Source organism: Trichosurus vulpecula, chromosome 8 (assembly GCF_011100635.1).
Source record: "Trichosurus vulpecula isolate mTriVul1 chromosome 8, mTriVul1.pri, whole genome shotgun sequence".
Lineage (NCBI taxonomy): Eukaryota > Metazoa > Chordata > Mammalia > Diprotodontia > Phalangeridae > Trichosurus > Trichosurus vulpecula.
The window spans coordinates 187,508,887-187,522,427 of record NC_050580.1 but is presented as its reverse complement, the minus strand read 5'-3'; the positions used below and the strand labels follow the sequence as shown (position 1 = coordinate 187,522,427).

General features: G+C 37.6%; 1 protein-coding gene across 1 annotated transcript in view; it reads left to right on the top strand.

Moving 5' to 3' along the window:
• AQR (aquarius intron-binding spliceosomal factor) overlaps positions 1-13,541 on the top strand; it is a 114,599-nt gene that overhangs the window by 43,480 nt on the left and 57,578 nt on the right. The window contains exons 14-17 of the mRNA XM_036735557.1: positions 1,363-1,465; positions 4,087-4,207; positions 9,058-9,199; positions 11,535-11,713. Coding sequence (XP_036591452.1) covers positions 1,363-1,465; positions 4,087-4,207; positions 9,058-9,199; positions 11,535-11,713 — 545 coding nt within the window. The remainder of the gene's footprint in view (positions 1-1,362; positions 1,466-4,086; positions 4,208-9,057; positions 9,200-11,534; positions 11,714-13,541) is intronic.

The window sequence follows — 13,541 nt, the reverse complement described above, 5'->3', positions numbered from 1 at the left end:
CCTTGCAATTTCCGTTACTTGATTACCTTTTCATGCTTCTCTTGATTCTTGTGTTTGAAAGTCAAATTTTCTATTCAGTTCTGGTCTTTTCACTGAGAAAGCTTGAAAGTCCTCTATTTTATTGAAAATCCATATTTTGCCTTGGATCATTCCTTATTTTAGAGATAAGGAAATAGGTATTGGTGAGTGTTGTTCAGTTCAGTAAAACTTTTCTCTCAAAATGTCTTTTGTACTTTTGCACTTCTTTTCAGGATTAAGACTACTGTATCTTATCACCTGTGCAAATTGTAGCCCATTCATCATCTGTGGCTTTTTATTCTGTGTGACTTATTCATGCATGTCCACAAATATACCTTGAAACACTCAGGCTTTTCCTCTGCTCTCTCTTGTTCTCAATACATGACCCAACTCATCTCCTTTTCTGCGTATCCATGACTTGATGGTGTTTTTTATGCTACATCGTACACATAAGACATTGTTTATATTTGTTAGCCCTAGGATCCATTTTTGTTGTGGCCTCTGTACCATGTCCCGTAGAGATCCAAGTTCATAGAGTAACATTGAGGTGCCACAGATATTTACACATTTATTAATAACTCCAGAGTAGCTCTTGCAAAATGCTATGGGGATCATCTCATAGTTCTATAGCCTGATTTCTACTCCTTTCCTTTTGAAAGTACCTCCTACTGATAAAGCTCGATATCATTGCACCTTATTTCTACCCAAATGTCATGTTGCTTGGTAATTGGTCTTATGTGTCCTGCCTCTGTTGTTCTTTGCTGTCTTTACATAGTTACTGTCATGCACCTGCATATTCCCTATCCTCCTTGCTGGGCAAATGTCCTTCATCAGTTTCATATTTAGATATTGCTATCTTTGTCCATGATTTAGATCTTATTCCCTTAAAAGAGTTTTCTTGTTACCATGATCCAAGCTTCCATGTAGAATGGTCTTTGAGGCCAAACCCACCCTTCACACTTCTTGCTACAACCTGTTTATACTTTTAGCTATTCCTTTGGGCTACCTGTAATTTTCCTTATTCAGAAAGCATGCGTTTCCATGATGTGCAGTCCTGTAGCATCACCAGGAGGATATTAGGCTCTTGCAGCAAGGAGCTATGTGGGATTGTTTAAAGTTCTTTGTATTTTTCTAAGTGCAATCTTCCTTTACTCGTATTCAGTTCCGCTAACAGACCATTGTCTGTGTTCAGTGACTGTCTAACGTATGAATTAATGAATTAAGTGAGGGGTCTCCCCATCTAGCATCATGTCATAATCTGGGCAATGTGCATTCTTCACAATTTAAGCACAATACATAATTATGACCAACTTTGATACTAATGTAGTTTTTACTGTGTTGCAGTTCAAACACGCTCCACCAGGTGGCATCGTATCTCTGCTTATTGCCAGCCCTCCCTGAAAAGGAAGACACAACCTTTGAAAAGGAGTTTCTTCTGGAATTGCTGGTAAATTATATTTTTTAAAAAAGTCTCAGATTCTTTTTTTCTTTTATCTTTGATTTCCTCTTGCAGGTGTTTAGCTAATGAAATTATCAGCAGTAATTAGATCACCAAATATTAGGACCATAATTTATAACCTTTTTGAAATTCCAGCATTGTTAATTTGGCATAGTGCTTATCCCATAAGAAATGCTCAATAAATGGGTTTTTCGTTCATTCGTTGTCTACCCTATCACCTCTTTAAACTTCTGCATTGCATGTGCAAACAGAGCTTGTGAACATTTAAAAATGAAGTGATTATTACCAGTGTAGTGTGCCTCATTTTTACTAAGTATAACTTATGCCTAATTAAACTATCTTTTTTTTTGTTAGGATTAATAGACTTGTGGGTTAGGTTAATGCTGTAGAAATAGGTTTTGGATTTCATCACTGTTTTTGACAAAGTCTTAATTGATGTTCTTGTGGACAGGATGGAGGTTAATGATAGGCAGGTTAATGACACAGCTGAATGAGTTTATAGCTATACCTGAAGTGTTTTGAATAATGGGTTATTGTTAACCCTGAAGGAAGTTTTTAGTGACATGTTACAGGACTCTGCCACTATGCTTTTAAAATAAATTGTTTATGACTTAAAAGAAGTTACAATATCCTGTTTTTTTCCTCTCCTACCTTTCTGGGTATCTTCATTTAGATATTTCCACTAACTTCAAGCTCAATCTATATAAAACCTTCAAGCTCAATCTATATAAAACCTTCCAGCTCAATCTATATAAAACTGAACCTTTCCCTAAATTCCCTTTCTTCCTAACTTTCTGTTTCTGTTAGTGATACTACCATTGACCACAACATGAAAACTCATTCGTCTTTGTAAGTCTAGAATGAGTCCACATTGTAAAATGATTGTCTAAAAAGTTAATTAGCTTTCAAATAGAATTCTTTTCCATTTCAAACGGTTTGTAACTTCATTGGTATGGGGACTACCAATAGTAGTCTACCATAGGAGAAAGTGTTAAGAGATACTTTGGCCAAAACAGTCTGGTGCCAGGGGCCAAATTTTTTGGCAGTGAATCTTTCCATATTTAAATAGAACAATCCCATATTCTAAGCTTTTCCATCTTAGTAGGACCTGGAAGAATTTAGATCTGTGTTGGCATGTTAGTAATCCAGGTTCACTTCTATCCCCAAAGGAGGCACTGGGCCAGAGAACTTCAGTGGAGAGAGACTCTGTCATAAATGTATGTTATACAGAATCAGCGTGGTTCTGGCTACCATATTCAAAGGGTCCAGGGGGTGGAAACTAGGGTATTGAGGTTTCTCAAAACCTTGTTATAAGGAATATTTGAAGGAACTAGAGTTATTTAATCGGTAGAAAAGAATGATAGGAGAAGGGAGGAGAAAAAGAAAGGGTCAAGGAGTGACTTGATCGCTGTCTTTAAATATTTGAAGGGCTTTTTGTTATATGGAAGAGGGATTAGACTTTCTATTTAGTACTAGAGGGATAGAATTAGGATCAAAGAATTTACACTACAAGGACACAGAAAATATCAGGTCAGTAAAAGCATAAGTGTCTCAACATTTAGAGCTGTCCAGAAGTGAAATTGGGTGCTTTGTGAGGTAGTAAATTCTTTATAATTTGGAGTGTTCAGGCAGAGGCTAGATGACTCCCTGTCAGGAATGTATATGATAGTCCATCCTTCATGGAGTAAGACATTGGACCTGATGATTGCTAAGGTTCTTTCCAACCTAAGATTTTATGGAGAAATTCAGCTCCAAGCTAGGAATTTTAACATAGCTCTTAACAATTCTTATTTCAAGGGAAAACTAGTATGTTGAGTTTTTCGAGAAGACAGAGCTAATTTTCTAATTAGTTCCAAAGAACTGTCTAAAGTCTCAGTGACAAATGTTTAAGCCTTTGTGGCAGGTGTTTAAGCTACTCTTGGTAGAATTCCCTGAGGGGTTTTTAAATCCCTGGTATAGTTTTTTTTGTAAAGTAAAAGTATATTAAACACATGGAAAATGTTTTACTATTGATATATTGTCTCAGATGGGGTAATATGATCTTGGGGAGCAAACCTGCTTTATTCTCTTCCTATTTCTAAATGATTCTTTTGACTATAACTGCTTTCTAAAAATTCCTTTGGCTATTTTCTGATGTTTTAAAGTCTGCCATATTAAGTCAAGTTGTTAACAACTGTTGCTGTCAGTAATAGATTCCATTCCATAAGAGAAAATAGAATTATTGTGACTAGAGTGTTTTTCATAAAGCCATTTGATGATAAATAAGTATCAATTTCTAATAAAGGAAAAACTTAGTCTTTGGGATGGATTCTTAAATACCAGCTTTTTCCCTGCCTAATGAGTGTCTTACTCATTAAGAAGAAAGAAACCCTGATAATCTTAAAATTCATCTCAGATACTGAAAAGCTACTGACTTACTTCCAAAAGCCATATGGATGCTTTTCTCACTTTTGTTTAAGGGAATTGTATAAATTTAAAAAATGAAAAAAAGAAAAATTGTGTATACCGTGGTTCCATAATGGCTTACAGACATGAAAGCCTTTCTTTTTTGATTCCTAATGGATTGATTCAATTGACAAACATACTTGCTTTCTCTTTTTTTTAAATAGGTATCCCGTCATGAACGTCGAATTTCTCAAATTCAGCAGCTTAATCAGATGCCCTTGTATCCAACTGAGAAAATTATTTGGGATGAAAATATTGTCCCAACTGAGTATTATTCTGGGGAAGGTATGTGTAAAGAAAAAGTAGAGGGATTTGGTTTAAAAATGGAACTTGGGAATAAATATAGTTATATTTTATTAGTCAAGAAAATTATTCTGCTTCTCAAGTTTATCTTTGACAATTAGAAAGTACTTGATCCATTGAAACTAGGATATTTGTTAAATTTAACTTGCCTTTTAACAATGCTACTCAAACTTATATGTTGAAATGAATTTAATTCTTTATAATAATTGCCTTAACATGGATTGTAGTCAGAGGATCTGGGTTTTAAGTACCACCTCTGTTTCTTCCCAACTTTGTGGCCTTGGGCACATTACTTAACCATCTTTTTTGGAATTCTGATTTATAAGCCATGCAAGAGAATATACACTTTTATAGGTATGCCTTGTTTTTAATCCAGGCTGGTATTAGCCAGTTTGACCAGCCATCCCATTCATCAGACTTAGCTTGTATTGTTTAGAGTACTTCAAAAAAATTAAATTCACTATCAAAGAATGAAGATTTGCCGCTTCTGAGAACATGGTACAATTGAAAGAGCACTGGACTCGAGAGTCACAAAACTTGTGTTAAAATCTCTGTTTTCCTACTTATCTGTGTATCCTTAATTTCCTTATCTGTAAAATGGGAATAATGATAACACCCACCTCCCAGGGTTGTGGGGATTAATTAAGATAATATTTGTGAAGTGTTTAGCACAATGTCTGGCACATAGTAAGGTCTGTATAATATCAGCTAACATTGTTATCGTTATTATTTTTTTTAAGTCTCATTTTTAAAATTTATTTTATTTAGTATATTTAGTTTTCAGCATTGATTTTCACAGGAGTTTGAATTACGAATTTTCTCCCCATTTCTACCCCCCCGCCCCCACTCCAAGATGGCATATATTCTGGTTGCCCTGTTCCCCAGTCAGCCCTCCCTTCTGTCACCCCATTCCCCTCCCATCCCCTTTTCCCTTCCTTTCTTGTAGGGCAAGATAAATTTCTACGCCCCATTGCCTGTGTATCTTATTTTCTAGTTGCATGCAAAAATGTTTTTGTTTTTGAACATCTATTTTTTAAAATTTGAGTTCCAAATTCTCTCCCCTCTTCCCTTCCCACCCACCCTCCCTAAGAAGTCAAGCAATTCCACATGGGCCACATGCGTATCATTATGTATAACCCTTCCACAATACTCATGTTGTAAAAGACTAACTATATTTTGCTTCTTCCTAATCTATCCTCCTTTATTGAATTTTCTCCCTTGACCCTGTCCCTTTTCGAAAGTGTTGTTTTTGATTACCTTCACCCCCATCTGCCCTCCCTTCTATCATCCCCCTTTTTTATCTCCTTCCTTCTTCTTTCCTGTGGGGTAAGATACCCAACTGAGTATGTATGGTATTCCCTCTTCAGGTCAAATCTGATGAGGGCAAGATTCACTCATTTCCCCTCACCTGCCTTTTTTTCCTACAGAACTGCTTTTTTTTGCCACTTTTATGCGAGATAATTTACCCCATTCTATCTCTCCGTATCTCCCTCTCTCAATATATTCCTCTCTCATCCCTTGTTCATCTTTAACTCACCCTGTGCCCACTCTCTTTATACACACATATACATGCATATTCCCTTCAGCTACCCTAATACTGAGGTCTCATGAATCATACACATCATCTTTCCATGTAGAAATGTAAACAAAACAGTTCAACTTTAGTAAGTCCCTTGAAATTTCTTTTTCTTGCTCTTTTTCTTGATTATCTTTTCTTGCTTCTCTTGATTCTTGTGTTTCAAAGTCAGATTTTCTATTCAGCTCTGGTCTTTTCACTGAGAAAGCTTGAAAGTCCTCTATTTTATTGAAAGTCCATATTTTGCCTTGGAGCATGATACTCAGTTTTGCTGGGTAGGTGATTCTTGGTTTTAATCCTAGCTCCATTGACCTCTGGAATATTGTATTCCAAGCCCTTCGATCTCTTAATGTAGAAGCTGCTAGATCTTGGGTTATTCTGATTGTGTTTGCACAATACTCAAATTGTTTCTTTCTGGCTGCTTGCAGTATTTTCTCTTGACTTGGAAACTCTGGAATTTGGCGACAACATTCCTAGGAGATTTCTTTTTGGGATCTGTTTGAGGAGGCGATCTGTGGATTCTTTCAATTTCTATTTTGCCCTGTGGCTCTAGAATATCAGGGCAGTTCTCCTTGACAATTTCTTGAAAGATGATATTTAGGCTCTTTTTTTGATCATGGCTTTCAGGTAGTCCAATAATTTTTAAATTATCTCTCTTGGGTCTATTTTCCAGGTCAGTGGTTTTTCCAATGAGATATTTCCCATTGTCTTCCATTTTTTCATTCCTTTGGTTCTGTTTTATAATATCTTGATTTCTCATAAACTCACTAGCTTCCACTTGCTCCAATCTCATTTTTAAGGTAGTATTTTCTTCAGTGGTCTTTTGGACCTCCTTTTCCATTTGGCTAATTCTGCCTTTCAAGACATTCTTCTCCTCATTGGCTTTTTGGAGCTCTTTTGCCATTTGAGTTAGTCTATTTTTTAAGGTGTTGTTTTCTTCAGTGTATTTTTCAGTATTTTTTTGGGTCTCCTTCAGCAAGTCATTGACTTGTTTTTCATGGTTTTCTCGCATCCTTCTCATTTCTCTTCCCAATTTTTCCTCTACTTCTCTAACTTGCTTTTCCAAATCCTTTTTGAGTTCTTCCATGGCCTGGGACCAGTTCATGTTTTTCTTGGAGGTTTTTGTTGTAGGCTGTATGACTTTGTTGACTTCTTCTATCTGTATGTTTTAGTCTTCTTTGTCACCAAAGAAGGATTCCAGAGTCTGAGACTGAATCCGGGTGCGTTTTCACTGCCTGGCCATGTTTCCAACCAACTTACTTGACCCTTGAGTTTTTCAGTGGGGTATGACTTCTTGTAGACCAAAGAGTTCTATGTTCCAGCTTGGGCGGATGCGCTGCCACACCAGCACTCCTCCTTCCCCAAGAGCCCCCAACCCGGACTGGACTTAGATCTTCAGCAGGCTTTTCACTCCTGCTCTGATCTGCCACTTAATTCCTCCCACCACGTGGGCCTGGGGCTGGAAGCAACTGCAACTGTAGTTCTGTAGCTGCCCCAACTCCGCTGCCCCCCAGGGTGGTGGCTGAACCTCAAACTCTATCCATGTCCAGCAGCTTTTCCCACTAACCTATTCTATTGTCTTTGGTGTTTGTGGGTTGAGAAGTCTGGTAACTGCTGCACCTCACTGATTCAGGGCGCTAGGGCATGCTCCACCCGGCTCCTGGTCTGGTTGGTCCACGCCACCCACACTTGGCTCTGCTCTGCTCAGCTCCACTCCCAGCTCTGTGAGGGATAGACTTTACCCAGAGACTATCCAGGCTGTCCTGGGTTAGAGTCCTGCTTCCCTCCGCCACTTTGTGAGTTTTGCAGTTCTAGAATTGGTTCAGAGCCATTTTTTATAGGTTTTTGGAGGGACTTGGCGGGGAGCTCATGCTAGTCCCTGCTTTTCAGCCGCCATCTTTATCATTGTTGTTACCATGTAAGTCGTTTTGCTTTTCTGGGCCTTCGTTTCTTCATCTGTAAAGTTAACAGTAAGGACTAGCTAACTTCCAAGGCCCCTATTTCTATATATGGCCTTTGAATCCTATGTGATGTAGCCTCTGAAGGCAATTCCAAAAGAGCATTTCAACGGTATTTTAAACAGTGGCAGCAAAACAAGTATATAGTTTTGAAGATGATTTCTTTGAAGAGGAAACCCCTCATTTGGATTTGCAAGTTCTGGAATGTTTATTTTCCTTAAAGCTACTCATTTTTGTCCTTACTTCTAATATAGTTGAAAACACGTTTCCAACAGCGCTCTTCATCTTGTCCATTTCAAACAGTCCTCTTCTTTCATCGTCCTCTTGTTGCCAACACAAGCCAATTAAATGAAAGCTTTAAATCTTTTATTATACTTAGCACCCATTGCTAGCTTCAGCTTGTTTTGAGCTTTAGAATTACTCATAGTATTCTTACAGATCTATGCTACTTTCAGAAAAGGTATGAAATGACTATTGTAACATTAACTGGGGAGCATCTAAGAGTTGGGAATATGTCTTATTTCTGGAGAATTTGTGTTCATGGGTCATGTTGTTGCTTCTTTTCCAAGTCAGCTAGCTAGATGAGAACTAGAATCCATTTAGCATTCAGTGTTCTAAAGACTTTTCTACCTTAACTCAGGAGAGGGTTATTAGTTAATGGGGAACTTAAAAGTGACAGAACTGTTCAAAAGAAAGGGATTGTGTCAGTGTATGAGTCTACTGCAGCAAATCGACTCAGTTAATTTTCTGCTGACCATACGTCCTATTGGTGCTCAGGAACTGTTTCTCAGTGATTATAACTGTGTTCAAAGGTCAGTCTCACCTGGAAAATAAATTTTTTTTTTGTAATGTACTCATTTTCCTGAGAGGCAGTGAGGCATACTGGCTAAAGGACCAGCCTCAGAATCAGGATGACCTAGGTTTAGAACCTGAAACATACTAGCCATATATCCCTTAACTTCTCAGGGCTAGATACAACTCCTAAGGTGAGGAACAGGATGGCTCTGCTTTGGAAAGAGGGAGTTTCCTCTCTGAGTGTTCCCTCTACCAATAAAATCACTAAAGCTAATTTTCATGGAAAACCAGTTACCATTTTCTGGTGACTGTAACTCACAGAATCAGTAAATTGTCCTTTAACATGTAGACTCTTTTTTTTACTCTAGGTAATTCCTACGGGCAAAGTCAGATCCACCTTTTTTTTTAATACAAATTAACAAGGTGTTGCTCTATGTTATCAATGATGTTTTTATAAGAAGTAAAACAGAAGGTACATCTATGCCTTATGTCTTCCCTTTTAGGTTGTCTGGCTCTTCCCAAGCTAAATTTGCAGTTTTTGACTCTTCATGACTACCTGCTAAGAAACTTCAATCTGTTCCGGTTAGAGTCAACTTATGAAATAAGACAGGATATCGAGGATGGAGTCAGCAGAATGAAGCCTTGGTTAGTACATTGACAATTCTTTTAAACCAAAAGGACACTTTACACTCTATACTTTCTTATATGACTGACTTCATAACCAGATTTGAAAATGATATAGGAGGCCTAGGAATTAGTTCTCAGGTATCAAATAGAGGTGGGAGGGATGAATTATGTTGCAAAAATTCATTAAGTAAAATGTCAAGTGTTCTAGAAAATGTAAGACTCATATCTGAAAGTCTTAGGATGAAGGTTTTACTGCTTTAGGGTCATATCTTCCATTAAAGTTGGAGTACAAAGGGGTAGTGAAGGCTGTGGAAAGATCTGAAAGGAGGAGACTAGTCAAGAGACAGAACTAGAGCAGGTGACTCCAGTGACGAAGTGAAGTGTGCATGTTCTATCCTTGCCATAAGCTCTTGGGGCAGGTTAGCAATGTCAGAAGTCTTTTCTTCTTTGGCTAACACAAAATTCTCTGCTTTGTATGATTTATCAAGATTTTATTTTTATTTAAATGCTGCTGACTTCATAAAAAGAAAGATTTGTTCACAAGGAATTTGTAAATCAAGGTGCCACTTTTATAAAATTATTTACTTGTCACCCATCATATCCCCTGAATAAGACAGTTTCTGTTCTGCTCCCTAAATATAACTGCTCCCTAAATATAAAAATATATCAGAGTCCACAAGTTCATGTAGAAATAGCTTCATTATTTTTATACCTTGAATGTACTAGAGTATTCTGTACAGGAGCTTTAATTTGTTTTCTTGTAAACTAATTCAGGTAACTTCCATTATTTTCCAGTGCTAACAATATAGATGTTATTTATGATCATATTTTATTTTTTTTCTCCTGTTACCCTTCATACGTAGCCCTTTATTTTCCATTAATTATTGTGTGAAAATTATTCTGGGTGAGACCATAAAACATAGCATTTAAAGGAAAGTATTTTTGACTTAATAATCAGTTGAGTCAGTAGGCAGGGATGTGGCTGGCAGTTGGAAATTTGTGTACCCACTGGCTGATCTGTTGCTCCCTGCCCACAGTTTTGCTACTGCAGTTATTGCTCATTATATGAGTGTGGGTGGAGGGATATTGGGCCCACTGTAGAGCAACTACCCCAAGTTTATGTCTGCCCTGAGCTGGTAGGTCCTGATTTTGAGTCTAGCCATAGGCATATTTCAGACCTTGAATTTAAATCACAGTTTGTCAGTGATTCACTTACTTTCTACTTAAATCCAACAGTCTTGTGTTCTATTAACCCAGAAGAGTTTTTGATATTATTCTGAAACAGCTACTATAAGGGGAAAGAAAATAACATTTTGAAGAGAATTCATTCACATTCATAAGATAGAATTTTAGTCCATTGATTCCAGTTATCCAGTATGATGCTATAAAAATGATGAAATTTCAAAGGTGCTAGTTTCCTTTCATATTCATGAATGTTGGAGATGGAAACTCGGGAAAATATATTTTTATCTGGCAGTTGTAAAGACCATGTTTTGAGACTGCTCAGCCAGCAAGGAGGATGGCCTAAATTATAAGAAATCTCTATTTTTAACACCACATTTTAGGAGTAGAAATATGGGACTGGTTCCATCAGGATTTAAGCACTCTATGAACTAGTCTTTAAGAAATTGTCTCAGACACCAGTGTTGTTATTGGATCCCAGAGATAATTTTCCATCCCTCAGGACCCCACCTTCCTTTTCTTTTCTTGGCGTTATGGATTTGCACTTTTAAAGGATCACCATCACTGTTTGTTGATGACACTAGAAACCTACACTAAGGGCACAGGTTTTCTGTGTCCTTGAACATGTCATTGTTGGTCACCCTTGTCCTATTGAAGAAGGGACTTCTGCAAATTTCATATTACAACTTCCATCTTCAGTGAAGAATAGAAGCAATGGGAAAGAGTTGTTATCTTGTTATACAGTTCTCTGGTTCTCAGTGTTAAGTCCCTAACCACATTTCTTAAGTAGATGTTTATGTGGCATTAAATAAAGGGGAAATTCACACATGTTGTCTTATTTCCTTTTATAACTTTATGATTCATCTCTATGATTAACACTCTTTCTTACATAGAAGGGTCTTTTCCCCCATATTGCTTTCTCTCCTCTTTCTTAAACATTTTCTTTTAAAGCTTATCATTATTATAATGAAGGTATAGCAAAGTGGAAGGTACTTAGACTGAGATGAAAAATTTTATGAAATGTTTTATACCAAGGAGTAAGACTATACTGGTCTTAAATGGCAGCTGGTCATATAATTTATTTGTTATACTGCTATGGCAATTCAGGAAAAGTTAACTTCTGCATAACTGTTGCCGGTGTAATTAATCATTTCAACCTCTTGGTTTCCAGGCAGTCGGAATATGGAGGTGTGGTGTTTGGTGGTTGGGCTCGAATGGCTCAGCCCATTGTGGCTTTCACTGTAGTTGAAGTTGCCAAACCCAACATTGGTGAAAATTGGCCAACCCGAGTACGTGCAGATGTTACCATTAATTTGAATGTCAGAGACCAAATCAAAGATGAATGGCAAGGTATCCTTGTTTTTTAAACACTAAAGTTGACTTCTACCTTTTGGGTGGTAATGCAGCTTTTTTTAAGTAAGGCCATTATTATCTATATCAGAAGAAGTGAAACACTTGTATCAAATGTCATGTTTGTTGAAAATGTTCCAAAACTTGGTTTCAGGGTTTTAATTGTCTCTATTTAATGCCATCCTAAAACACCCAGGATCAGAGCTTATCATTTATTTTGAACCTGTAAATTGTAGGGCTTATTTGGACTTGTAAATTGTTTTTGGGCTTTATGTATAGAGCAATATAGACCTCCCCTTTAGGAAATAGCCCAAGAATTAATGCATTGTGGTGTTATATTGTGGTATGAGGAAGATAAACTAGAGGAAAGAGAGAGAGGAGTGATCAGAAAGGAGAAGGACCAAGAGAGCAGTTTCACAGAAGCCAATGGAAGAGATCATTGTGAAGGAAGGAATAGGTAGAGGAAAACCAAGAAAAAGCCATTGGCTTTTTAGAACTAAGTGGATATTGGTGACCTCAAAAAGCAGTTTCATTGGATCAGTGGGTATGGAAGCCAGATTGCATTAAGTTGAATCATTAGTGGGTAATAGGGAAGTGGAAGCAAATGGAGAGTACTTATTCCAGAAATCCAATAGGGGAGGGGACAGAAGATAAAGGATAATGGCATAAAGTTGAGAAAAGCAAAGTATTTTTGTTTTTTAAGTGGAGGAAGCGGGGCCAGCTGAGAGATTGAAGATGAGAAAGAGGGTGTCAGGTATCATCCTGAAAGAGAGTGCAGGGCAATTAGAGCATAAATAAGGGGTAAGTCCTGGTCAGGAGCAAGGCCATTTTATTCCCTAAGTCTAGAGAAAAGGAGATTGGACACGTGGAGAAATTCAGTATTGTAGAGGAATTGGAGATGAGGAAAATCATATCGTTCTCATTGGTCTTGGTAAAATAGTCATCTTCTGTATGAGAGAGGGGGAAGTACAGTTGGAGTTAAGAAATTGAGAGAAAAGGTTTAGATTATTCCTTTCTGCAGAGTGTGATCAGCAAATAATCAGAGTTGTCTAAAAGATGGCCATGCAGTTTTGAGGGCCTAGATGAGGATAGAGAGCGTGGTAGTTGACCCAGTTGGCTTGGTTTCATCAAGGAAGACTGAAGAAGGTGATTAGTGGTGCTGACCCAGGGTGGGGTCATCTAAAAAACAAAGGGGCAAAGGATTCAAGAATGGAGGACTCTGCTTTGTTGAAATTTCTGACTATGATGTTGAAATTAAAGGAAGGGAGAGGAAGTTGTAAAAATGATGGATTAGAAAGTTTGGAAAAATACTTTTGAAAAGATGCTGACCCTTGATGAGGGACCAGTTAAGGATGGCCTAAGAATTTTGAAGGAGCTCAAGGAAAAAATTAATAATGGATCATAGATTTATAGCTATAAAGGATCTTCCTCCAACCCCCTCATTTTCCAGAGGAGAATCCTAAGTTTCAGGAAGGTAGTAAGTGGCCACACCTGGGATTTGCACTTAAGTCCTATGATTCCAAATCCATCATTTTTTTCACATGGCTTCTCTGCTTCTTGTTGTGGAACTCTTGGTGAAAATGTGGCATTACAAATAATCATTATCCCAGAGGTCTGACATATTGTCACTATAGCAACTCCTATCTAGGCAAGGGGTCCGGGAGTAGATCCTAAAACTATGTATTACTGAGTTATCTTTTTATTTGGAGAAAAATTCTGGAATTTATAGTAGAATTATATATAGAATGAGGTTGGGGTGTATGAGGGGTAGCATGGCACAGAGACGGGAAAAAGGTGACTTGATGGTCCTGAGACCAGGCAGGTTAAG